This window comes from Colletotrichum paranaense (assembly GCF_030867605.1).
Source record: "Colletotrichum paranaense strain IMI 384185 chromosome Unknown Scaffold_4.1, whole genome shotgun sequence".
NCBI lineage: Eukaryota > Fungi > Ascomycota > Sordariomycetes > Glomerellales > Glomerellaceae > Colletotrichum > Colletotrichum paranaense.
Window position 1 is genome coordinate 2,770,007 of NW_026848962.1, and position 23,008 is coordinate 2,793,014.

The 23,008-nt window shown below is 54.2% G+C and overlaps 11 protein-coding genes across 11 annotated transcripts; 7 read left to right on the forward strand and 4 right to left on the reverse strand.

The window, feature by feature from the left end:
• Positions 1 to 387: 387 nt before the first annotated feature.
• Positions 388 to 1,425, forward strand: CPAR01_05930 (uncharacterized protein; the record flags this gene model as incomplete). Its single annotated transcript, XM_060490205.1, has 1 exon — positions 388 to 1,425. The coding sequence occupies one exon, from the start codon at positions 388 to 390 to the stop codon at positions 1,423 to 1,425; it is 1,038 nt and encodes a 345-aa protein (XP_060351671.1).
• Positions 1,426 to 1,745: 320 nt separating this feature from the next.
• On the reverse strand, positions 1,746 to 2,816 carry CPAR01_05931 (homocysteine S-methyltransferase; the record flags this gene model as incomplete). The annotated part of the gene is made up of 1 exon (XM_060490206.1): positions 1,746 to 2,816. The coding sequence occupies one exon, from the start codon at positions 2,814 to 2,816 to the stop codon at positions 1,746 to 1,748; it is 1,071 nt and encodes a 356-aa protein (XP_060351672.1).
• Positions 2,817 to 5,200: 2,384 nt separating this feature from the next.
• Positions 5,201 to 6,843, forward strand: CPAR01_05932 (major facilitator superfamily transporter; the record flags this gene model as incomplete). Its single annotated transcript, XM_060490207.1, has 5 exons — positions 5,201 to 5,718; positions 5,777 to 5,789; positions 5,852 to 6,093; positions 6,171 to 6,609; positions 6,676 to 6,843. The coding sequence occupies 5 exons, from the start codon at positions 5,201 to 5,203 to the stop codon at positions 6,841 to 6,843; spliced, it is 1,380 nt and encodes a 459-aa protein (XP_060351673.1).
• A 936-nt stretch (positions 6,844 to 7,779) lies between these two features.
• CPAR01_05933 (glyoxalase/bleomycin resistance protein/dioxygenase) lies at positions 7,780 to 8,251 on the forward strand (the record flags this gene model as incomplete). The annotated part of the gene is made up of 2 exons (XM_060490208.1): positions 7,780 to 7,996; positions 8,079 to 8,251. The coding sequence occupies 2 exons, from the start codon at positions 7,780 to 7,782 to the stop codon at positions 8,249 to 8,251; spliced, it is 390 nt and encodes a 129-aa protein (XP_060351674.1).
• A 1,931-nt stretch (positions 8,252 to 10,182) lies between these two features.
• CPAR01_05934 (cyclin) lies at positions 10,183 to 11,703 on the reverse strand (the record flags this gene model as incomplete). The annotated part of the gene is made up of 2 exons (XM_060490209.1): positions 10,183 to 10,368; positions 10,429 to 11,703. 2 exons carry the CDS (start codon positions 11,701 to 11,703, stop codon positions 10,183 to 10,185), a joined length of 1,461 nt encoding a protein of 486 aa, XP_060351675.1.
• Positions 11,704 to 14,696: 2,993 nt separating this feature from the next.
• CPAR01_05935 (uncharacterized protein) lies at positions 14,697 to 14,933 on the forward strand (the record flags this gene model as incomplete). Its single annotated transcript, XM_060490210.1, has 1 exon — positions 14,697 to 14,933. One exon carries the CDS (start codon positions 14,697 to 14,699, stop codon positions 14,931 to 14,933), a length of 237 nt encoding a protein of 78 aa, XP_060351676.1.
• Positions 14,934 to 15,463: 530 nt separating this feature from the next.
• Positions 15,464 to 15,903, forward strand: CPAR01_05936 (uncharacterized protein; the record flags this gene model as incomplete). Its single annotated transcript, XM_060490211.1, has 2 exons — positions 15,464 to 15,553; positions 15,664 to 15,903. 2 exons carry the CDS (start codon positions 15,464 to 15,466, stop codon positions 15,901 to 15,903), a joined length of 330 nt encoding a protein of 109 aa, XP_060351677.1.
• Positions 15,904 to 16,267: 364 nt separating this feature from the next.
• Positions 16,268 to 16,651, forward strand: CPAR01_05937 (uncharacterized protein; the record flags this gene model as incomplete). The annotated part of the gene is made up of 1 exon (XM_060490212.1): positions 16,268 to 16,651. The coding sequence occupies one exon, from the start codon at positions 16,268 to 16,270 to the stop codon at positions 16,649 to 16,651; it is 384 nt and encodes a 127-aa protein (XP_060351678.1).
• Positions 16,652 to 17,727: 1,076 nt separating this feature from the next.
• On the reverse strand, positions 17,728 to 18,863 carry CPAR01_05938 (proteasome component PRE3; the record flags this gene model as incomplete). Its single annotated transcript, XM_060490213.1, has 6 exons — positions 17,728 to 18,043; positions 18,146 to 18,386; positions 18,529 to 18,563; positions 18,622 to 18,636; positions 18,696 to 18,777; positions 18,830 to 18,863. 6 exons carry the CDS (start codon positions 18,861 to 18,863, stop codon positions 17,728 to 17,730), a joined length of 723 nt encoding a protein of 240 aa, XP_060351679.1.
• Positions 18,864 to 19,642: 779 nt separating this feature from the next.
• CPAR01_05939 (Erv1/Alr family protein) lies at positions 19,643 to 20,363 on the reverse strand (the record flags this gene model as incomplete). Its single annotated transcript, XM_060490214.1, has 2 exons — positions 19,643 to 20,015; positions 20,122 to 20,363. The coding sequence occupies 2 exons, from the start codon at positions 20,361 to 20,363 to the stop codon at positions 19,643 to 19,645; spliced, it is 615 nt and encodes a 204-aa protein (XP_060351680.1).
• Positions 20,364 to 21,453: 1,090 nt separating this feature from the next.
• CPAR01_05940 (uncharacterized protein) lies at positions 21,454 to 22,008 on the forward strand (the record flags this gene model as incomplete). The annotated part of the gene is made up of 1 exon (XM_060490215.1): positions 21,454 to 22,008. One exon carries the CDS (start codon positions 21,454 to 21,456, stop codon positions 22,006 to 22,008), a length of 555 nt encoding a protein of 184 aa, XP_060351681.1.
• Between the last annotated feature and the right edge of the window lie 1,000 nt (positions 22,009 to 23,008).

Sequence of the window (23,008 nt, forward strand, 5' to 3'; positions counted from 1 at the left end):
CCACGACTCGACCTTCTTTTTGGCTGCCCTGCTGCTTGCTGCTGCAGGTGATACCTGGTAGTCAGTAGGTCAGTCAGGGTCACCGTACCTTTGTACTATACCTTTGTACTAGCCAGCCAGTCAGTCGTCGTTGGCTTCCAGACTGCTGTTCTTCCTGCATCCCATCTGTTTCCATTTGCTGCCCGCCGTTGCCACCCGACCCCATCGAATTTCTGTCGATTAGTCCTGTTCCCTGCCCACCACCACTGCCCACTGCTCACCCCCTCTCTGTGCGACACTCTCACCCAAAGTGTCTGTTCGTCTCTCCAGTTGTGCGGTTGCGTTTGTATAGGCAAATTCCCTTTTTTGCAGCAAACATCAAAATCGCACAACATCACAACAACAAACATGGTCGTCGGTTTGCTCAGCATCCCGCGGGAAATTCGCGACTTGATCCTCGGCGAATGCATCTTCCTTCCCGACCGCCAACCGCCGCCCAATCCCTCAGTCAGCCAGGACCGCAAGAGGCGCGAGTACAAGGGCAAAGGTTTTTTCGATGGCCACGACATTTGGGTTGAGAAGAAGGTTCGCTCCCCGCCCTCCGGCTCCCCCAACACCAACATATTCCTCGTCAATCGACAGATACACGCCGAAGCCAAGGCGCTGCTTGCGACAAGGGGGACGCATTGCCGTCTCGATGTAATGTATGTCAAAGAATGTGGCTTGTGGCCGACTTGGCTCGCGGTGCCAAGAGCGACCCGCCATGCCGACAGCGTCCGAGTCCAATTTCGAATTTTCGACCCCCCCTCCGATGTCAACCCTGACTGGAAGAACGAGGAACAGTTTCGAGGCGGTAGCGGCGGTCCGCCCTTCATCGTCTGGAATTTCTACGCCATGCTGTCTGGGTATTTGCAGTATGGCCCGACCGCCTTCAGTAGTATCGTCGCCGACCCGGCAAAATTCACCATCAAGAACCTCGTGCTCGACGTTCTGCCACCGCCCCCTGGCCAGAAGCACGATCGGCTCGTCTCCGGCGGTGCACCGCGGCCGCCCGCCCATGACATGTTTGAAAGGTTCACCACCATGGTCATGGACGCGGAAAAGCGAGAGAGCCGAGGGATCACTTGGCCCCGTCCGCCACAAGGCAAGGAGCACCTCATCCCGGCCGAGAAGCTGGCTTTCTTCATGTGCTGCCAGATCGGAGGTCTCCTATCCATGTATCGTGATTGGGCCGACTTCGGCGCCGCCCTGTACGAAGGCATCGGGACCATTCAGATCCGCGTCAACGGCGAACTCAGACGTCATTTCGACCTGGACGAGATGCTCGCCAGGCTACCCATCCAGCCGATCGCGGCGTGGAACGAGAAGGAACAGCAAAAGAGACAGAAGCGCTTCGACGACTGGAAAGCCCAAGCGATAACAACGAGACAAGGTTGGAAGAAATGAGGGAAAAAAGACAACTTGGAATGATGACATGAAATGCCTTTTCTTTTTTTTTCTTTTGCTTTGGCCGTACTGGCCACTAGAGGGGAGACTCCCTCTTTTGCATTGGGCAGCGATACCACCGGATAGAGGGCTTCCTTTTGGGATACGTCTTTTTTTTGCTTTGGAGCATGGTGCAAGGTGCATGGTGCATGGTACAACCAGGCCGGCGGCGGTCGATCTCGGAGGGCCGGGAGAGAGGCGTTCGGCACGGTACCGAACGCCGAGAACGGAGTCGGAGTCGGAGGTGGAAGCCGGTCAAGAAATGTTGGTCCTCTTTTTTTCTACCGAGATAGGCCTTCTACTGCAGTTCGGAGCCGAGCAATGTCAGCGTGGCTTGCCTTGCAGCATCCACCCACAACAATCTGTTTCCACAATCCTCGAGATTCGGCGTTAGAGACCACTTGTGAGAGTTGGGCTTCCCATGAAGTGTTTGGGTGTTGTGATCCTTGGGGAAGCTCCCACTTTTGGGTCGTCGTGTTGTAGACTTCACCGTTGGTGCCATCCGGGTAGAGAATAAGGGCCGGAGCGGCGTCGACGGCGCCCTCCTGGATGAGTTCCTTGACAGCGGATTCGTAGCTCTGAATGAGAGACTCCAACTTCCACACCTTGGTGCAGTTGATGCCGATACCCCAGGGATGGCTCGTGGCAACGTCAGGGCTGAGCATAGCCGTCACAGCCTCCTTGATGGAAGAACCATCGGGCAGAAGGCCGTCTCCTCTCGGGAAAAGCGTCGCGATCCAGAAAGGAATGGGGGTCTCTGAAGCCAGGATTTGGGTCTTATCCAGGGCCTGCCTCACGGCCTTGATCTCATCTGTGCGTGGGATCGTTTCAATGGCGACATAGCTGACGGGGGAAGAGAAGGCGGCGGCAGATTGGAACAGCTGGAGCCGCTCGGCATGCCAGTCACGGAGCTTCTCGAGACTATCGTGGTCGGCGTCATAAGCGCCGCTGTACTCTTGGCCAGGGATCATGCAAGCTCCATAGGGACCGATGCTGAGAGCTGTCTTGCTCCCTTGGGAACGTCCCGCCTCATCGGCAATACGAATGGCGTCCTGGATGAAGTTGCCAATGTTGGCTTTGTCGATGCCGTTGGGGAACTGGGCAGTGCGGGTGTTGGCAAAGCCGTGAATGGATAACTGGTAGGTGGCAGTGAGGATGATGTCAACGGGTACATCTCCAAAGTCTTTCTGGCAGGCGAGCAGGGTGTCCTGGCCATCGACGAGAAGATGGGTAGACCAGAGAGGCGTGGTGGCTGACTCGAACTTGATGCCGTACTTGTCTTCCAAGGAAGTGCCGAGGCCACCATCGAGGATGAGGACCTTGGATTGCTGGGAAGAAGAGGAGGCAGCCATAGTTGGTGTAGGTGAAGTGAAGCGAAGTGTGTAGAGCGTGTACTTGGTGGGTGTAGTTCCAGGAAGGGCGAGGTGCGCAAAACAAGGTTCGGACCGGAAAGGGAGATCTGATAGACAGATAGAGAGACTACCTGATCTCTGGTAGAATAAGATGAGATTAGGTTAAGGGTGAGACTGAATCCGGGGCCGGCGCGATCAAGACGAGAACGAGGACAAGAGAAAGAGGAAGAAAGAGTTGAACGCGCGGCGGGACGTTGCAAGTCTTGACGCTTGGAGGGGTGAGTATGTGTGTGTGTGTCCGAGTAAGTCGGGAATGGGGGGGAAACAAGAAAGTCTTGGGGTCTTGGGTCCTCGTTGGTCTTGGGGTCCTTTGGGGCGGGAAGAGGAAAGGCGAGGCCAGCGGAGACGCGGGCAAGGCGCGGGTGGTGACTGGGACAATGGAGGAGGAGGAGGGTCCGAGGGGATCCACACCTGGAGAAAAATTTGGGAAAGCATTACGACGACTTCTGGCTGACTAACACACCTAATTCCAGCTGCCAAGAGCCACCGGCAGCAACTTCCGTGTATTTTTACTCACCCCTTCCTCTCCTGCTCTTTCTCCCTTTGGTGCCTCCCTCAATAATCTCGTACCTTCCCTTGCTTCATCCAATGCCCCAAGCATCCCGTGATGTGGTACGTCACTGGCCCGAGAAAGGGAAGCCACGCACAACTTGAAGAAGGTACGAAATACCCCTCTTGCTGCAAACTGGTCACAGAAGATAAGGTACCTGGAAGAAATGGAAGCATCGTGACTGGCAAGCGCGCCTGCCGAATGCCAAGACGGGATGGGACTTGCTGGGTTTAGCATACCCGTATCTCATACGTACTCCGTATTCCGTATTCCGTATTCCTCCTACCTTTACCTGAGGTAACCAGGGCAGGTACCTCAATCTCGCTTCCAGATTCCGTCACAAACCGGATGACACCGCAAAACGGCCGTCCTCCAATTCAATCCAATCAGCACTCGCCTAATTCATTCAGAGGTTGAGACGCGCAGCATGAGATCATATCCAACCGTGAAGCTCATACATTATGTAGTATGGAGTACGGATGCTGCCACGGGCTCAAGGTTCTGTCATCCCATCTCATCCGCTCTCAGATCATGGGGAAGATCTTACTTCAGATGCGCTAGGATTTACTCCATGTAATTGATGCTGTCGGTCTAACTCGTTCTTGCCCGGCCCAAACCTCTTCATCCCACCGGCAGATTCTGTCTCCCAACGCCCCTTTGTGGATTAGACTTTCCATAGTATCTGTATGGACATGTGAATTCTCACATTCAAGGTCATGTTTTGACGATTTCTGTGTGTAATACCACGTCAACTTGCATATGAATTGCACCTGCCCTTAATTCTGGTTTTTACAGGTAGTCAGTGAGGAACAGCACGAGACCAAGACCATCCCCACTTGATCGATCATGATTCTATCAACAAGACCCAAGAAACCCAAGAAAGCTCAATGATACTTTCCACTGCGTTCATCACAACAGCGCCATGTCAAGTTGCAACCCCAGAGACTGGCCGGCGCAAGTTACAGTTTCCTAGCTCCCGCTCCTGTCCTGGCGGTTAGCAGGGGTCCTCCGAGCCCTCCCTAGCCGATTTCCGAGCGGAATGGGGCTGCTCTTTGGGCTGATGCAACGTCATTTAACTTTAATTGGTGACGAATCTGAAGAACCCCGCCCTCGCCATCTTTCCCCGCAGGATGGCGATCTCATAGACAAGCTTTCTGGATCATGTACTTCGTATATCCGTACGAATACAGATAATGGTGGGGGGGTTTTCTCTCTCTAAATAGCGTTGCAACTCAAACATTCAGTGGTAGAATAAGAGTCGTTTCTTTAGGAGCTCGAGTAATTTTCCCAGGAAAGATGGATGCCTCTCACTTACACCGGCTCCCTGAGCTCGGTATCGATAACTGTACCCACAAGCACATGTCCCAAGCTGCATGCATCCATCGCGACACTAGTGTGGTGCTGAATACTAACGACATCTTGGCTCCGTCAACTAAATCCGTGCTCCAGTCCCGGCACCCCGGAAGATGGGAAACACAGTTCAACGGACCTTGGCGGGCCCACGGTCAAATTCACTCGGCGTCCGGCACTCCCCCGCCGAGCCGGAAGCTAATCGAAACGGAGCCTGTCAACGGAAGGGCGCGCTGGGCGTCGGTGGGGCACATTGACTTTTGACATCCATTGATGACCTCGCTTTTCGCCTCTAACACCAATTCAATTTCTTGGCTCATCGCATAGTCTTCATTCAAGAAGAGCACAATCCCACTGAGAGACAAGGCTGTCGATTCTTCGCATTATTCACCGGAAAGCTCAATCCAAGCCAATACTCGCCGTCATGTCAACAACCACAACAACAGCAACGGCATCAGCCTCAGCCTCCACCTCAGGCATAGAACTCCATCCCCTCCCCGCCAACGTATCCCAAAAGCCCTCCCCCTTCACATCCACATCCCAGAACGTCGACGACGCCACAGATCCAATCCTCCAAGCCTCCCGCGAAGCAGACTCCACCGTCCCCGAAGGCGGCTACGGCTGGGTCGTCGTGGGGGGCTGCTTCGTCGTCGCCTGGTGGATCATCGGCACCTCGTACTCGTGGGGCGTCATCCAGGGCGCCCTCATCGAAGATGGTCTCGGCACGCCCGCCGTGCTCTCGTTCGTCGGGTCGCTGGCCGCGGCGCTCATCTCGGCGTTGGCTATTGTCAACTCGCGCATCATGAGGCGGATCGGGCCGAGGAAGACGGGGTTATTGGGGATTTCGCTGTTGGGGGTTAGTGAGTTGCTGAGTAGTTTCGCGGTCAAGAATGTGGGCGCCATGTTTGCAACGAGCGGTGTCATCATGGGCCTGGGAATGAGGTACGTCGTCCTTTCGTGAAGCTTCATTGCGAATTTTATATGCTAACAAATCGTCAAGCTTATGTTTCACGGTGAGCTGAGCTCCTCAAACTAGCCCAATGCTTTGAGCTTTTTTGCTGACGAGATTATACAGATCGTCTCTGTGGTCCCGGCACAGTACTTCAGCCGCAAGCGCGGCCTTGCCAATGGCATCGTCTTCGCCGGCGGTGGTCTCGGCGGCGCAGTAAACAGCTTCGCCCTCGACGCCCTCCTCAACCATCTCGGATCCGCATGGGCCTACCGCGTCCTTGCCCTTGTCACCCTGGCCACTGGACTCCCAGCAGCATGGCTCATCAAAGAGCGCGTTCCCGTCCGTAACACTGGCTTCGTCGAGTGGTAAGAAGCCCTCTTTTCCCGTTCTCGCCATGATCTCCAAGATGGAACATGTATCAGCCACTAACACAGAAATGCAGGCGTCTCTTCAAATCCCTCACTTTCGTCCTTGTCTTCCTAGCCGGCGCAGTCGGGACCTTCCCCCTCTTCGTCCCTCCCTTCTTTCTCCCCCTCTACTCCAAATCCATCGGCCTCTCCTCCTCGACGGGCGCCGGCCTGGTAGCGGGGTTCAACTTCTCTTCTGCCATCGGCCGCATCTGCTGCGGTGCCTTTTGCGACGCATTTGGCGCGCTCAACGTGCTCTTCGTCTCCCTGTTCCTGTCTGCGGTCAGTATCCTGGCCATTTGGCCCGTCTCGACGTCGCTCGGTCCCATGGTTGCCTTTGTCATTATCAATGGCGTCTCGAACGGTGGTTTCTTCTCGACTATGCCTACGGTGGTCGGGAACACGTTTGGATCTGCGAGGGTCTCTGTCGCTATGAGCATGATTGTGACTGGATGGGCAGGCGGCTATCTCATGGTGAGTTGCACAATTTCAATGTTGGCTACCTTTCAAAAGTATGGTACACTGATGCGGTCGACGTAGGGCTCGCCGATTGCCGGATATCTTCTTGAAGCCTATGGCGGCGCCGAGGGAGGTCTTCAAGCGTACCGTCCGGCCATGTTCTACGCTGGCTCTCTGTCATTGGCGGCGGCTGGCCTAGTCGCCATGGTCAGGTTCCGCATAAACAGCAGGATCTTGGCAAAGATTTGAGAATGACGTGAATGGCAACGTCGCTGTTGCATAGCACCCTGTACCAAAATTGTAGTAACACGATGGAAAGCATGTTTCCAGATTCATCACCAGTAACCTCCTTCCAGGACAGGCGTTGGCCGAAAGTCCGGCCGGATGAACAGTACTCATAGACACCGTAGACCGGCCGGCCGGCGAGTGATGCAAAGGGGCGGTGAATGTGACATCAGCCTCTACCGTCTCGTATTCATCGAACCCTTGATTCACGCAAAGACACCAGACTCTCAGCAGGCACCCGTGAAAACTTCCTGGTATCTCTTCACTCGCCATTCGTCCAAACTTATCTTCCCCGCACGATCCACCTCAGACAAGGCGAGAATCATCGGCCCCGGCGCAGCTGCTGCCTACGCGGCCCCACTTGGCGCCTTCAGCCCGCCGATAGCCCCGGGCGGGGATCTCCCGTGTTAAGATACAACAGCTTCCCAAAGTCCATCCTGAACAGGCAACGTTGCTGACAGACATGATCTGAATGCGCAAAGATAGCAAACATTCTCGTGCGCCTTACCCAGCAAACCTACTATCCTAATTGCTTGGCATCGGTAGCTCCCATCTGAGTCAGACCGGCACGACTCTAGTGTAACTCCTGTGCTCCTCCTAGACCCGGCGGCTGCTTGCGGTGATACCTGGTCCCCCAATTCCCCCTTCTTGCACGTGTACTCGCGCCTCATTCGCGCCGCAATTCCAAGACGGAACTTTCCAATACCCGCGAACTAGTCCACGCGATAACGTGTAGAGAGGGAAACCGCCATTGTCTACAAAATACCCCGCCAACCTCCCCTCCTCTCTTCTCCTCCTCTACTATCAAAAGCTTCAACCCAATACGAACATACAAATCCGACAATCTTGTCTCTCTCATCCCTTAATACACATAGTGCGTACTCGTCCACTACACTCAACATGTCCATCGATCACATCGGCCTCTACGTCCCCGCCTCAATCTACAAGGAAACAGTAGACTGGTACCTCGCCGCCCTGGCCCCCCTCGGCTTCAAAAAGTTCGTCGAACCAAACGAATACGCTTGCGGCCTCGGCGTACAACGGCCCGATTTCTGGATCGCCTGTCACCAGGTCGACAAGGCGAATATCCCGCTCCACATTGGCTTCAAGGCGGATAGTAAGTTCTTCACTATGTACTTGGTGGCCGGGAGTTCGTAACGCTATAGAAGGTTTTGGCTGATCATATACCCTCAACATAGACCGCAAAGTGATTGACGAGTTTCACAAGGCTGCTCTTGCGGCGGGGGGGAAAGATAATGGGGCGCCTGGGTTGCGGCCGCAGTATCATCCCGACTACTACGGCGCATTTGTGATTGATCCTTCGGGGAATAATGTCGAGGTTGTCTGCCACATGCCGGAAGCGACAGAGTAAAAGATCGAGGATGGGGTGCTTGGTGTTTCATTCCACCGCGAGGTAATGGCTTTATGATATCAACATGGGAGAGCCTTCCGTTCCGAGCAGGGCTGGAATGGTCCATGGACACATCTTTCGCGATAAGAAGCTAGTTGTCGTTCAGCCTAATGTGATCTACCAATGCGCTTCGAGAGAGATAATACAGTCGTTCTTGCTTCCATGAGAATTGGCGGGTTACGAGGCCAAAAGAGCTTGAGGTGGGCCATAAAAAAAACATTGCTCATACGCGTGCGGCAGTTGTAGAGAACATGAATCTTTTGATTTTGTCACATGATACGACCTGCAGATACACTGCATTTTTAACCCATCCCGAACTTTCATCGTCTGCCCATTTTCCCTTCCACCCACTGGTACAAGCCTAGCCACACATCCTCTTGCGCAGCTATCATTACATAGCCAAGCATAACACCACAACCAAGAAAAGCCAGCCTTGGGTTACAATTTGCTTCAGCATTAATGAAACGTGCCATTCGATCTGTTTTAACCATTCTTACGATCGCCTTGGTGATATAGGCCATACTTACACTGCCTCGTGTCGAGTCGAAGGCATCGGGAGCAGCAGCTGACACATCCGAATTCTTCAGTTTTCCTAGCTAAGGAAAGCTGTCTATGAGCCATAAACGCCCGATATGCTAGCCTTTCTCGTACCTTTATCTCAGCACCCATGAGTTCTCACTTACGAAGGATGTACAACATCCTCCGCCAAGTTTTCGAAGTTCCATCTCTGATGACGGTGCGTACCGAATTACTTTACCTAATAACGTCCTGAATCAACCCAGTACTCTCTTACGGTGACTTCCCTTCGTCTTGATTCGACTTTCTAGTCACCATCCAATTCAGGCATCGCAAAATCCCCAGGCGCAAACAGGATGATACGGCGGCCCAGGGTATAGATTAATCTACGGGATGAGGAGTCTATCAAGACAACGGAAGTCACCTGAAGGTCAGTCACTACCTCTATTCAGCCCCCGTTCAAACAGTGGCGCAACTTTGCCATTATCACGCGTTCACTGCATTCCTAACTCAACCTGTGTGGATAAGCCCACGTCCGTCATGCATAGCCCTTCAACAACCCTCGGCCTTTTCTTTGCTCTGTCCTTGCTCAACGTTAGGCTTGGTAGGAACCAGAAGACGCAGATGGTACTTCCTTGGCCTCCCTACCATCTCATCGTAGAATTTGGGTGAAAAAACTCTCAAATGCTCATCACAAATCAGTCAACGACAGCAGTTCCCAGCTTCCAATTAAATTTCTCGTACTCAGGACATTTCATTATGCTCGCCATCTATGTCAGTCTCGGAACACCAAACGCCTTGTCCCAAGTATGCCCGCGCAAAGTCTAGAACGTAGCGTAGCGTGTAGTGTAGCCTAGTCCAACCCCTGCCCGTTCATCACAGAACCCGTCTTCCGTCTTTCGTCTGTCTGGTTGCCCATGTACAGCTCGCGCGCGAAATCCACCACTCGTAATGAGATCAACGTATGAAGTCGCCTTCAAATGCGCTCCACCAGAACTTGCAATATAATACCGCCCACGAAAACTCCATACAGACCCGTTCTATCCGGGTATTTCAAGGAAAAAAACTGATCCATTCTCCTTGGTCATCGGTCCATTGGTCGCTCGACGTCATACCAAACACGCCCTGACGAAACGGTGCGCACCGTTCGCCTAAGAATTGTAATCTGCTCCGAGCCTCTGGTGCCTAGTCGGATGAGTAGATGTCCAATATCCCTCCCAAGCTCTGAGGTGCCAACGAGCCAAACGTATAAAAGTTGGTTCTACTAGGATGCGATGCTAGTAAAAGGTACCAGCAAGCCATAGCAGACCACTTCGACCCCAAATCAGCGTAGTTTAGGGTATCAATCTCATAGTATTGCAATATTGCAAATTTGCTTAGGAATCACCGCCGGTCACAGCAGCAGGGCGTGATCGCTGTGCCACCACTTCCCGCGCGTAAAACTCGACCAGCATGGTCGCGTACGCCTCGAGATCTTCGACGGGAACCGCTAGGCGGAAATCGTTCAACAGGAGGAACTGAAGCTCGAGATGGTTGAGTTCGGCTAACGGAAGACCACCGACCTAAGACATGAGAATGAGCACTGGGCGAGACAAATCGGTCAAGTTCAACCATTTACATACCTTGGCGTATCTGGAATTGGTGTAAAAGACGTCTGAGAAGAACTTGCTCGCGCAAGTTACGCCCGCAATGACCAGTCTATGGATATTGAAGCTGTCGACAACAAAGTACGTAGCCGCCGGGGGCGCGCCAGGAGGTGTCGGCTGAGGTACAATGCTACCGGTACTCTCGCTCGTCTTGGTGTTCTGTTCGTCCGCATCGTCATCGTCGGCAAGATCCGAATCGGTTTCGTCGTCCTCGTCACGCATTTCGACGTCGGCCGACTGTGCCTTTGGAGTTGACTGCGAAGTAGACAACCTCCGCGCCTCCTCGTGCTTGACCACCATCTCATTGACTCGCTCCGTCATGCGGTCAAAGTAGACTAGCAAACTCAAAAAGACCTCATAGGTGGTCGGGCAGTATTTGTGAATGCGGGACAAGTAGCTCAGAATTGTGATAGCAGGGATGTTTTTGCCATGGAAAGCAAGCACAGACGTGCTCAACGGGCTCATTTGCGAGCCATTGCCTGACTCGCTGTTCTGGCTCGCCTGCTGCTGATGCGCAACGTTGCGCTGCATGGCATCATGCTGCAGGTCGTTGGTGGTGGTGATCTTGGTGAGAAGGGCAGCGACCATTTCAATGATGTCGCCAATGGGCATCGCACTGATCTCGTACTTCATCGCCTGCAGCGGCGGATCGTTCAGTATCCCCGGCCCATTACCCGATAATAGGTCGGCCTTAGCGAGACTCTGGATATGGGCCAAGTCGCGAATGTGAATTGTCTGTCCTTGGGGTTGCTGTACGGGAGATGAGGCATCGGAGAGAGGGTATGAGTTTGTGGCGCCGGCAACACCATTTCCATCGGATGCGGGCGAAGGTTGCTGGGGTTGCGAGTCTTGGCTAGGAGCGGGGTGAGCCTGTTCAGAGGCGACTACGGAACCAGCATGGCCGGCATCGCGAGAGTCGGTTGCCATGTATGCGGGGCTATCAGCATGCTGGGGCCTGGCACCTGTTGGCGACGAAGATGATGGAGGCGAGGGGAAGCGAGATGCACCTGCGCTAGGGGGCGCGGGCTTCTCGGCCGAGTCTTGTTCGGGGCGCTTTTGACGCGTGGACGGGGCGCTCGTAGAATGTTGGTATCTCGGGCTCGCAGATGCGTGGTGTGCAGGGACGTCTCTTGACCGACTTGAGGATCGGTAGTGAGAATCGTGCGAGTGTTGGTGTTGAATGCCCGGGTTGGCAATCATGTTATGGAAACGGGAGGGATCAGAGACGTAGTCACCGATTACAGCTGCCATAGCATCGTATTATTCCAGCAAGACTGAATTACAATTAGGATGGTTGGAACAGGCAACTGCAGGAACGACGAGTTAGCATCATGTCTAAATTGCATCTTGTGGTTTGCGTTTATACGAGGCCAAAGTAGTATTGGGGCAGCAACGGTTGCCGTGTGATGACATTGGCGCCCAAGACTCCCGACCGAGAAAACGAGCGCGGCACAAGGCCGATTTTTTCGAACCTCAGGCTGACTCAAGAGCTTGTGCGAGGGCGGTGACGTGAGGCAAGAGCCGTGATCGTGGGGAAGGAGAAGGGGAGTGCGTATGGGCAGCGGAGGGTGGGCAAGCAAGGCTGAGTGTTTGCACATGCAGGTCAAGGCATGAGAAGGGCAGCTCGATGGCAGATGAACAGCCGGAATCCACCAGCAGGGAAACAACGACACAGACAAGCGTGCTGAGACCACAGCCCAACGTCTTGATCGTGATGGCAGCAGCCTTGGGTGCAGAGCTGATGGCAGCCGTGAGCATCGCGCGCAGGCTCGAGCGACGTCACAGGGGCGCCTCTCATTGCCAGGACGAATCAAGTGAAGTGCGACATGGGTTGTAGGGAAAAGGCAGGGAAGATGGAGAATCGCCGAGGCGGAAGGCAAGACGGAACGAACTCACCTAAGTCGTCCAACAAAGAGGCGGAAGGGCCTGTCGACAGGCGATGGATCTACTAGATACTGAGTCTTTGGGTAGAGAGGCGGGAAGGTCGACGCGATGAAGGGGCAACGGTGTATCTTTGCCGCGGTCGCAGGAAGTATTCGTCGGAGATAGCAACGAGGTGTCGAGTGCGAAAAGGTCGTAGGTAGACAAGGTCTAGTCGGATCGGGTCGAAGGGCAGTAGGCTCACAACGAGACGCGTTAGGCCTGACAGAGACGGTTGGGTGGTGTCGAAGGAGGCGGCGATGGCGACCTTTTGGCGGAGCAGGAATCTTGAGGCGGTAAGAGGGCTCGTCCGACTATGCGACTCGAGAATCTGTTTCTGTTCTGTTTCGCAGAGCGTCTGCGATGTCGAGTACCAAGAAACAATCAAGGTACCGATGGAGGGGGGAGTCGGCGAGATCAAAGGAAGAGGAAGTCGTCGAAAGAAGCCCCCCTTGTTGAAAAGACGTCCAGTCTAGAGGAAGGACGAGACAAGCAAGAACAGAACAGCAGACGGGGGGAGGAAAGGAGGAAGAGAGAAAAAGGGTCGGAGGAGAGCGGGTTGGACGGGTGTGTGTGGATGGATGGATGGATGGTGGATGAAGGATGAATCGGGGGAGAAGCTGGCGTGGGTTGGCAAAATGGGCGACGGGTAATAGAGATGGGGGGGGGGGGATGGGAAAAGAAGAACGGCGGGAGGATTTGGGCGCGACGGCGGCGGCGGTGGGTGGCAGGCGGCAGGCAGGTGGGTGGCCCTTTACTGCGCAGGAGCGATGGAGGGGGAAACTTGGTGAAGGCAGGAAACAGCGCTCAATGCTTAGGTACCTGAGCAGCGGGACCTTAGAGGGACGGTAGAGGGGGCAGCGGGCTGGTGGAGAGAGCGCTGGAGACGCAATGGCCGATGGACTGGGCCTGGAACTTGGGGAGTGGATGCTGTTGTTGTTGAGAATGGGCACCTTGCTTCACCTATCTGGATGAGATATCGAGTAAAGACGATGGTATCAGGTCATGAATGTGAGTTACTTGTGTGGCTTGGTTGGTCTTTACTCGAGATGTATGAGAAGGGAAACAGCTCTCTTACTTTTGTGACCTGATGAGAGAGGATAGATACTCAGAGTGAGGTGAGTGAGATGGTTAGAGGGGGACCCTTGATGAGATTGGCGGTCTGGTGGAGACGGATGAGGTAGATGGCAAAAAGATGACCGCCAGAAGGCTCAGCTGGGTTAAGTCGATTCATGGATGAGTGGATGAGAGAGCATTGAGAGGACCTTACCACCTGTTGATGTGTAGCAGCTCCCCAAATGACGGCACACTGCACAGATGCATCACTCCAGACTCCAGACTCCAGACTCTCTCCCTCAGACTGTTACACTGTAGACTGTTTCCGGACTCCAAACCGTCTGTCGCTCGTCACTCATGGTGGCTGACGGGTTCAAAAGTAAGTAGTGCCGTGCAGCGAACTGTTCCATTTTCATTACAGCGCAGCGCAGCTGGCAGCATGCACGCTCAGTTGCGATGCCACGGCCGTGGTTCCCCGCGTGTCTTGGATCCGCGCATGAGTTGTCATTCACAGGCATGTGAGCTTCACTCTGAGATTCACTCTAAGACTCGGTGAGAATTCAGTGAGCAGTGAGTGAGTTATTCTCAGCAATGGAAACCCAAGTCTTAAAACTCTCCACTCATCACCTCTTCCGTCTTTGCTCGAAATCTGCAGAAGGTCTACCTGTACAGCTAGTGACCATCATGAATCTCATCTTGACTGATTGTCTCACTGCATCTCGTGTGGCGGCATGGCAAAAAAAGATGAGGAGCCACCCGAAACATGACATGACAGAAGCCCGCGCTAGCCACCAACACCCGACTGTGCCACTCCCACGAGCAAGCAAGCAATGGAAGGCAAGGTAAGGTGAGGTAGCAGCCACTCACAGCTCCCGCAACAGCAACAACACCCGTCACCTGTGGGCCAAGAAATCCAAGGGTCCTCCGTGCCTCCCAGGCTGCCCCCCGAATCTGGATTTCTGCTCGTGCCATCGTTGCAAGTCGGAAACTCCCAGTTCCTAGTCGGCGGGCCCAACCGAATCAAGCACAGCCTCATTGCGATCCTGCTCTCGCCATTTTCCATCCATGATCCAGCTCTCACTCTTCTCTTGCTCTCTCTCTCTCTCACTCTTTCGTCCCTCGCGCCGAGGTCCTGAGGCTGGAGCTTCACCTCGACATGGACCTAAATTGCGCTCCTCTCCAGCCGCAACCCCACGAGCCCCGGTCCTTGCTTAAGCATTCCCGAGCAATCCCAACTTGGGGAGTATCAAAGTCTCCAACATTTCCCGATGGGATGGATGGCTGCCCAACGAATACTATTCTCGCCACAGAGCAACTCTAACCTCTGCCTTGTGCCTCAGACCTTGAAAGGCTTGGATGCTTCCCCAGCCCGCAGCCGTGCTTCAACTTCGCCTCAACAGAGACTGACTGACCTGACAGGTCGCACTCGCAGCACGTTCAAGCAAGTTGGCAACAGCCTCGAGTCGGAGCGTCTGCATAGAAAAACGCAAAATGAAAAGAAATAATAGAGAGAGCGCTTGCAACAGACGGCGGACCACTGGAACTGACACGCGGCGGAAAGACAGACGACCCATCCGCATCGTCGGGAGGAGAGGGTGTGCCCATGCCCTTCTCCCATTGGTCTCTCAGATACGCGATACCGCTGATAAGAGATTTGGCGAGCAGGGGGCCACCTGAGCCCGGCAGGGGAACCTGGAACCTCGACTTTTCGACACTTTCACCCCCTGGCACGTTCTGCCGTTCTGATGTCTTATCGGATAAGATAAGGTACGTATCTTCCTCTCCTCCCCTCTCCCCTCCTCTCCGCCCGCCAGCCCTGCCACCTCCCTTTCTGGCCTGAGGTGACCTGAACACCCAATGGAACCAATCGAGTAGCAGTAAGGTACCTACCACAGTAAGATAGATACCTGGGTACGGAGCATTCGCATCGTAATTCCAATCGCCAATTGCCTGCCGTAATACGACACGCTGGACCCGAGATGCCTTCCAGCTCCACCAAAATAACTGCAGCATGCAACTTTGGCCATGGCACAAAATGGATCTCGGAGGAAACATCGACAAGCTTCTCCCATTTTACGTACTGCAAATTCGCAAACACCGCGCAGTGGCACTCCATGCCCCTCTGGTATCCTGGATTTCTATTCCAGTATCCCCCGCTCAAGTCCCGGCCGAATCTGGACCTCACTCCCGTCCAAATCAAGCAACATCGTCGTTGTTGACTCCATAATCGCATAGCCAGCCACGCTCTCCCCATTATTTCCCCCTTTCCACAGAGTATCGCACCCTTTCAAAAAGAAAGCTGTCTCGGGCTCTGACAATGGACACGGAGGCCACGGCGACTTTGACGACCGGTCATTTCGGGGCTCAGAAAATAGAAACAGACCGGCCGTCGTTCCTGGTCGCCTACCTATCCCAGGTACCCGCCGGGCCCGTCCAACGCGAGATACCTGTCAACACCGACCGAATGTTGACTAACGGCACATGAGACGACCAAATGCCCGCCGGATTGTTGCATTCGCGCCAAAGGGTTGTCTGCTGCTTACACCGCTAGCAATCTACAAACACTCAGCTGGCGCTATCCCCACCTCCTGACACCCATTACCTACCTACTACACTAAGAGTAAGATACCTTATTCAACGGCAATGCCCATTGCCAATACCAACACGGCCAAAAGGGGCAACACAAAAACAAGCTTTCATCATCATCCATCCCACGCCCAGCTGCTCCCCAGCAGTAGCACCACCACGGCACCAAGGGCCTTGTACGATGTTGGCTGGCCGGGCCCCCCCCCCTTTCCCCCTTCCAAGACACCTTGACGCCCCCCCGGGGCCTGCACGGATGGTGACTCCCGGCCAATACCCGGCGTTCCCTCCGGCACGAGGTCTTGGGATCTTGGGGTTTGTTTCCAAGAAATTCCCCCATCTATTAATCAACACTACTCCATACCTTATGGATAGGTACAACACACATAATGAGGCCTTCACCGCAATACCGCCCCGGCCCCCAGGTACGGATACCCTAATGATCAATCTGGACGGAGCAAGGCATATCGCGCAATCGCCAGATATTGCAGCCCATGGCAGCCATCGTGGCACACCCGCAGCCCACAGCCCGACAGCCCCGTCCCACGTTCCTATCCACCGCCCTTCCATGACCTTTCCTAAATCGTTACCGACGGCCAACGACTTGCTATCACCCTTCCGTCATCATTCTCCAACTTAGTCATGCACTTGACTTGCTCGTACTCCGTATGTTACAACTTGGATGGCTTTGCTTCGTGTCGACCGGGTACTGTGTAGTCGATATTCTCTCTCAGCGTCAAGATTCCTAAGAACCATACTGCGTACTCAACTTCCGGATACCTTTGCCTAAGTAACACACTATGCCATCAAGCGTGCCTCGGGTAGACAAACTCATCTTTAACCTCACCTACAGGTTAAGCTAACCTACACAGCACCATCACATCGCAAATCCTCCAACGAGAAGCTAAAGGCACCTCCCGCCCCCGTCCTCCCCCGCACCCGCCGCTGATTTGTTCCCGCTCATCACTCACCATCCCGCAGAACCGAGCAGCGCTAAGTCCCCTTCCTCCCCCATACCATCCCTCACCGCCTCCGAATCCGAGGCTTCGACAGTGATAGCGACAGTGACACTCTGACACCCCTTATTTCTTTTTAATCTATTATGTAGGTAGTCCGTAGAGTGACTGTGCCGTCCTCCCTGCATCGTGCATACGGGTGGCAGCGTTCGCGTGCCGGCATCTCCTTCAGTCACTCCCTACCAATGCCAGGACTTAAACTTTTAAATTTTTACCTTACCCCCAGACTCTTGTTCTCTCCCCCGTCCGTTGTGGCGTTGCAGCGCATCGCACGCAATCGCATCTTATCATATCGACCACGCGAACTACCCGTACCTACTCCCGTTCCGTGCTGTGTGTAGTACCGTACGTTATCGCAATCTTCTGGGGTGTCACAGTGTCACAGCCCATGGAGTAACCCCCAAGCCTCTCGTGAAGAAATCTCGTCTTGCGGGTAATCTATTTATTGTACATTCATCGTTTGTCGCCAAGCCCGAGATCTCGTCCCGGCATGGAAGTTCTTCGCTCTGTCTTCTCTCCTCGGGACTCGGGGGGCAATTTCGTGACCGCGGGCAAACTAGCCTGTGTGACGTCTTGCTGCTCATCATGCCCGGCCGGTGTCGATGCAGGCGACCAGTTGGCTTTCCTCAAGCCACATCACAATAAACGTCTCCCTTTGTCTGCCTCTTCCTCTGGCTTTCCCACATTCAACTGCTCCCACCTAGTGCTGCACTTTGTAGTCCTCGTCGGGGAGGTACAGATGCCGCACGGCGCCCTTGGCGGTCAGGACGACCATGCGAATGACACCACCAGAGCTGCCATCCCACTTGATGGCCTCCTTGAGCGATCCTTTGACAAAGTCGACGGCCTCCTTCTCCTCCATGCCCTCCTTCCAGTGCTCGTCACAGTATCCGTAAATGTACGTCGAACCCGAGCCGCCAATGGCATATGACTGCTTGTGTAGGGATCCGCCGAGGGGGATGGAATAGACCTGGCCGCCGTGTCGCTCGTCCCAGCCGGCAATGATGAGACCGGCGCTGTGAATCGTTTCGAGTTAGTTTTCATCCAGATGCTAGCGTCCCTGTGTCCCATGGTCGCTCGGAGACACTTGCGCGAGAGCAGAAGGCAAGAGAACTTACGTCAAGCGATCCTTGTTGGCGTAACAGACCTCCTGGAAGATGGCGGCGGCGGTCTGGGTCATGGGAGGCTTTCCGTTGCGCATGGCGTACAGGCCGAGCTGGTACTGGACAATGTCGGCGACGGCCTGGGTGTCGGCGGCGGAGCCTGACCGGCAGCACCAGATGGTGTCGTGGACTTGTGTGAGCTTGTCGGTGACTCGGTTGGCAATGTAGGCGCCCGTCGTTGTTCTGGAATCAGCACCTAGATGGAGTGACTCGTCGTCAGTTGTACGTTCCTCGTATGGTCACTGTTTGTTTGCCCCTCCAAAAGTGACCAAAGTATACTGTGGCCGCCGTGGGGGCGTATGCGTTTGGGAAGACATGTATGGGTAAATCTGACGTACCGAGAATAACACCGTCCTTGAAGGTGACTGCCATACTATCGCGAGGTGTCAGATGTATGCGGGAGGGGAGGGGCGATCGGAGGGGTAGCTTACATTGAGGTTCCGAGGCTACGACATAGGTTAGCTGTGGTTCTGTGGGAGACCGAGAATGTAGTATCTTCACTCACTTGACCTCTCCTTTCTTTAATCTCTCCATGTCGATGTGAATGCCGTCTGTCCGCCCGCAATCATCAGCTTCAGTGTTCCGTTCTGGGGTGTGTGGTCCCGCAATAGCATCATCCAAGCTTCTGCCCGCCCGTACCTTCGTTCAGCTGTCCGGTGGTGGTGAACTCCATTTTGATGACTTATGTGTGGTGTGTATCTCGTTACTTCGTGTGAAAATTCGTTTTGTCGAGGATTGGAGGTCGGAGGGAGGGGGGAGGATTCGGCGTAGATACCGAAGGGGGGTGGATTGGTTTGATGTGTCGTCGGTGGAAGGCTGAATGGAGCTTAACGAAGCTCAGGCAGCTCCAGAACGCGTTGGCCTTGCCCGCCCGGGACGATTGGATGGGCCACGTGACTGCTGACATAATCAGTCATTGGTGACGCGCGCAACGATGCCATGCGCATTGGAAGATACTGAGCTGATTTCAATTCAACGAAAAATGTGATCGTTTAACAAAATTCATATCCTTTTACGGAAAATTCATCTTATGGCTTGGCTGTTAGGGTCACAGTATCACCCTTTCAATAGCTGTTCAATGCTATTCCAGAGAGGCCCACGTGAGGACGATAGCTTCTGGGATGGAGATTCTGCCACGAACCATAGAGACTGGCATGTGAAATTTAACCCCAATATAGACGATTTCCGTTCCAACACAGATCAGAGCAAATGCGTCCAAACCTTCAAACTCAATTTGTTCCGCTGGATCCGGTGGTCATCCACAACGCCAGCCCAGGAAATGCATCTTTGTACAGGTATTCTTGTAGATATGGTACAACAGTCACGCGCCTCGGATATCCAAAACATATCGATCAATCAACACTTTAACCGCCCTTGGTCAGACTGCCATAATGTCAGCGAAAGAAGCTCCATGTAGAGCAATCCCAAAGTCATTGCCACAAGCAACATAACTCACCCGTCCTTGGCCAGCTCAGCGCTGGGCTTATCACCACCGCCCTCCGTCTTCTTCTTATCCTCATCGCCGCACCCACAGTCGTAAAAGTCGCCAATCTTGTTACAGTCAAACAGCTCCTTCTTCAACCGGGTGTTGACCTCGTTGTGTACGAAGCAGGCCCAGCCCGCGGCAGCGTTGCGGCTGCTCGTCTGGGGCGGGTACTTTGCCAGCAGCTTGCGGAAGTGGGAGGCGCAGTCGCCGCAGGGGTAGAGGCGGGCAAAGAGCTGGATGTACGTCTTGAGAGCGAGGCTGTCGTCGGGAGTGGGCTTCTCGGGGAAGCGGGCCATCATGGTGTGGAAGAGCTTCCACGAAGCGCGGCCGAGCTCGGCTCTGCGGGGAGGAGACTGTGTTAGCATAACCTTGAGAACCAGGAAGACCCGAGGGAACGGTCCTGGGATGTAGGTATCCTTCTCATGCAAGAGGGCGGGAGGCTTACTTTGCCGTCGCATTCTCCAACTTGGGCGCAATGGATTCGCCGGACAGGATGCTGCTCGAGATGTGGCCAAGATCGGGGGTGTCGCCGCTCGACGACACGGAATCGCCCTTTAGGGGTACGGCGGCGGCCGGGGGCGCGGGGGATGAGGGTTCGCTGGTGCCGCTCGAGAAGAGGTAGGAGATGCTGAAGAAGGCGACGACGGCCAGGAGGACCATGAGCGTGAGGTGTTGTCTCCGCGCCATGGTGGGCGATTGGCTGTCGCTTAACTCTTTGGGGACGAGTTTGCGAAAGTCGAAGTATGCGCAGAGGTAAGTGATACGGTCGGTAGAAGGTAACAAAAGGGTGGAGGAAAGGACTGAAGAGAAGAAAGAATCTCCCGCAAAAAGGAGGATGCGAAACCTCGGACGGAAATCGCGTCGTTCTGGCAGCTTTTTGGTTAGGTTATCTGAGCTGACCAGGGCCAGGAAGAAACCCTCCCCAAATAATCACCGACGAGGAGGGGAGATTCGGCGAGGGACGACAGGTTCGACCAGGGGGGTGGTTCATCTTTCAGACTTTCAGGAAGCTAAGGGGACATTTGGTCGGCCCACGGCGCAGGGGTTGTCAGACGAGGCTATTTTGCTGCCGCCAATCCCGTCGCCGCAGTTTGAGCGTAGTGCCACCTGTCGCATGGCCCCTGGCGCAGTCCGCCGCAGTGGTGAGATTTCATAGCACATGGATGCCCCCCAAATTGCTCCAGATGCTCCAAATGGCCCCCCAAAATCCCATCTCTCAGAGCCCCAGAGGTGTCTCCTCATGTTGGGTTAGGTTCCCCTCCAGCTCGCTCCAAGATTTGCTTATCTAATGCCACCGACGGTAGGGGTCATGGTCGCTGACGGTCGCTGATTGAATCGGCCCAGCCCTGTGGGATCCCAGGCCCGTGCAGTGTGCTACCCCTTAACTTTGATATTCGGGCCCACTCCACTCCCCTAACGCCTGGCAGCGGCCAGGGGTGCCGGCGACCTTCCCGCCCGCCGTCTCCAGTAAGGTACCTTAAGGTAAGCTGCAATTGCCAATTGCACGTTCAAAGGTACAAAATCCACTCATTTTAGCCTCATGAAAATGCAGCTATCTACTAACCAAAGCAATTCGCTCCACCAGATGTTCCCCGGATGACTCATTTTCTCAGCCTCAACTCTAGATATCTCATAAGAAACTCAATAGCAACCTCATTCTCAGTTGATTCCATACCAGCATACTACAATCTTTTTGAGTCTCCATTGTGAACACAAATCTCAGCATTTCAGCCAGCGTACCTTCTTCCATATTACACCACCAACCACCACAGCAAACATGGCATCCCCCATCTTAATCATTGTAGCCTCTAAGAACCCCGTCAAAGTTCAAGCCGCAAAACTCGGCTTCGAATCAGCCCTCCCAGACGCAACCTACACCGTCCGCGGCATCAGCGTCCCCTCCGGCGTCCCAGACCAGCCCCTCACCGACGAAGAGACCCTCCGCGGAGCCCTGAACCGGGCCCGCAACGCCCGGGAGGTCGAAAAGGACGCAGACTACTGGATCGGCCTCGAGGGCGGCATCGACATGCCGGCCGACCAGAGCGCCCCCATCATGAACTTTGCCTGGATTGTCGTCATCAGCCGCGACGGACGCGTGGGCAAGGCAAGGACCGGCGCGTATTACCTCCCCGAGGAGAGTGCTGCGCTACTGCGCCAGGGCATGGAGTTGGGGCATGCGGATGATTTAATCTTTGGCCAGACGAACAACAAGCAGAGCAAGGGGTCTGTTGGCATGTTGACGGATGGTGTCATTGATCGGACGTCCTACTATCACCACGCTGTCATTCTAGCTCTGATTCCCTTCAAGAATAAGAATCTGACGTTTGCCTGAATATCTGGCGCAACTCTTCCAGTATTCTGATGTCTCCTTTGGTCTCTCTCAACAGTTGATACCGAGGCACATGAGATGTGCAGAGAACGTAGGCTCAGCTGGAAGCTATCGTCCGGTTCTGCATACACTAGAGATGATCCTATCAAGTTCCAAGGATTCCAACGCACCAGACTCGGCCGACCTGATTGCAATCAATCGCTCCTGGGGCAGGCCAGCAAGGCCTGCTCTTGCCCTTACTCAAAGGCATTATCTGGTAATTCCTACCAGCTACTTAAACGTCTTACTGCCTGTAACAGACACCGCATCTCATCTTTGCGCGAAAGAATCTTGTTGCATCGGTTACACTCGATTACGACCTTCTGGGCGCCATTCACTGGAAGGTCTGTCGACCGCTTAGACTACATATATCCAACCATAGCAGTTTTCTCCTCTGTGAACGCTCAATCTCGCGTTGTTTATTCGCCATCGAATCCTCACGTAGAACGTGCTTCCAAGGTTGAGGGACACTCATATGTCCGATGGTATTTCTTGGATTCTTTTAAACAAGTTTCTTTACAGATACAGTTGACGGAACCCCCGTATCTTTCTAGTCTCTTCAATTACCTTCTACTTACATGTGGCACGATCGTTCATCGGCTAGACATCCCAGTAAGTCCTGCTCACAAAACCGCTTTCTATGGAATCCCTTGAGTAGGTAGAGTTGGTCTTAGTCGATGACTGGAGTCCGACTCAAGGGCAAGCATTTACAGCTCAAGTCGTCAATCACTTGCTCCTTGTTTTCACTTAGAACCTTCGGAATAGCTTCGTGTATTTGGTGCTTTGTTCTCACTCAGCTCATCATCTCTCCCGCACCGTTTACCGTACGGTCCGTACATCAAGTGGTTAAGTTGATGAGTTCTTAAGCAAGGCCCACTTATTAACTATTAAGCCCGTTCTAGTCCTCGACACCAGTTCGCCCAAAGGGGGTCAATAACCATCTCTGGAGCCTTCTGGCAAGACC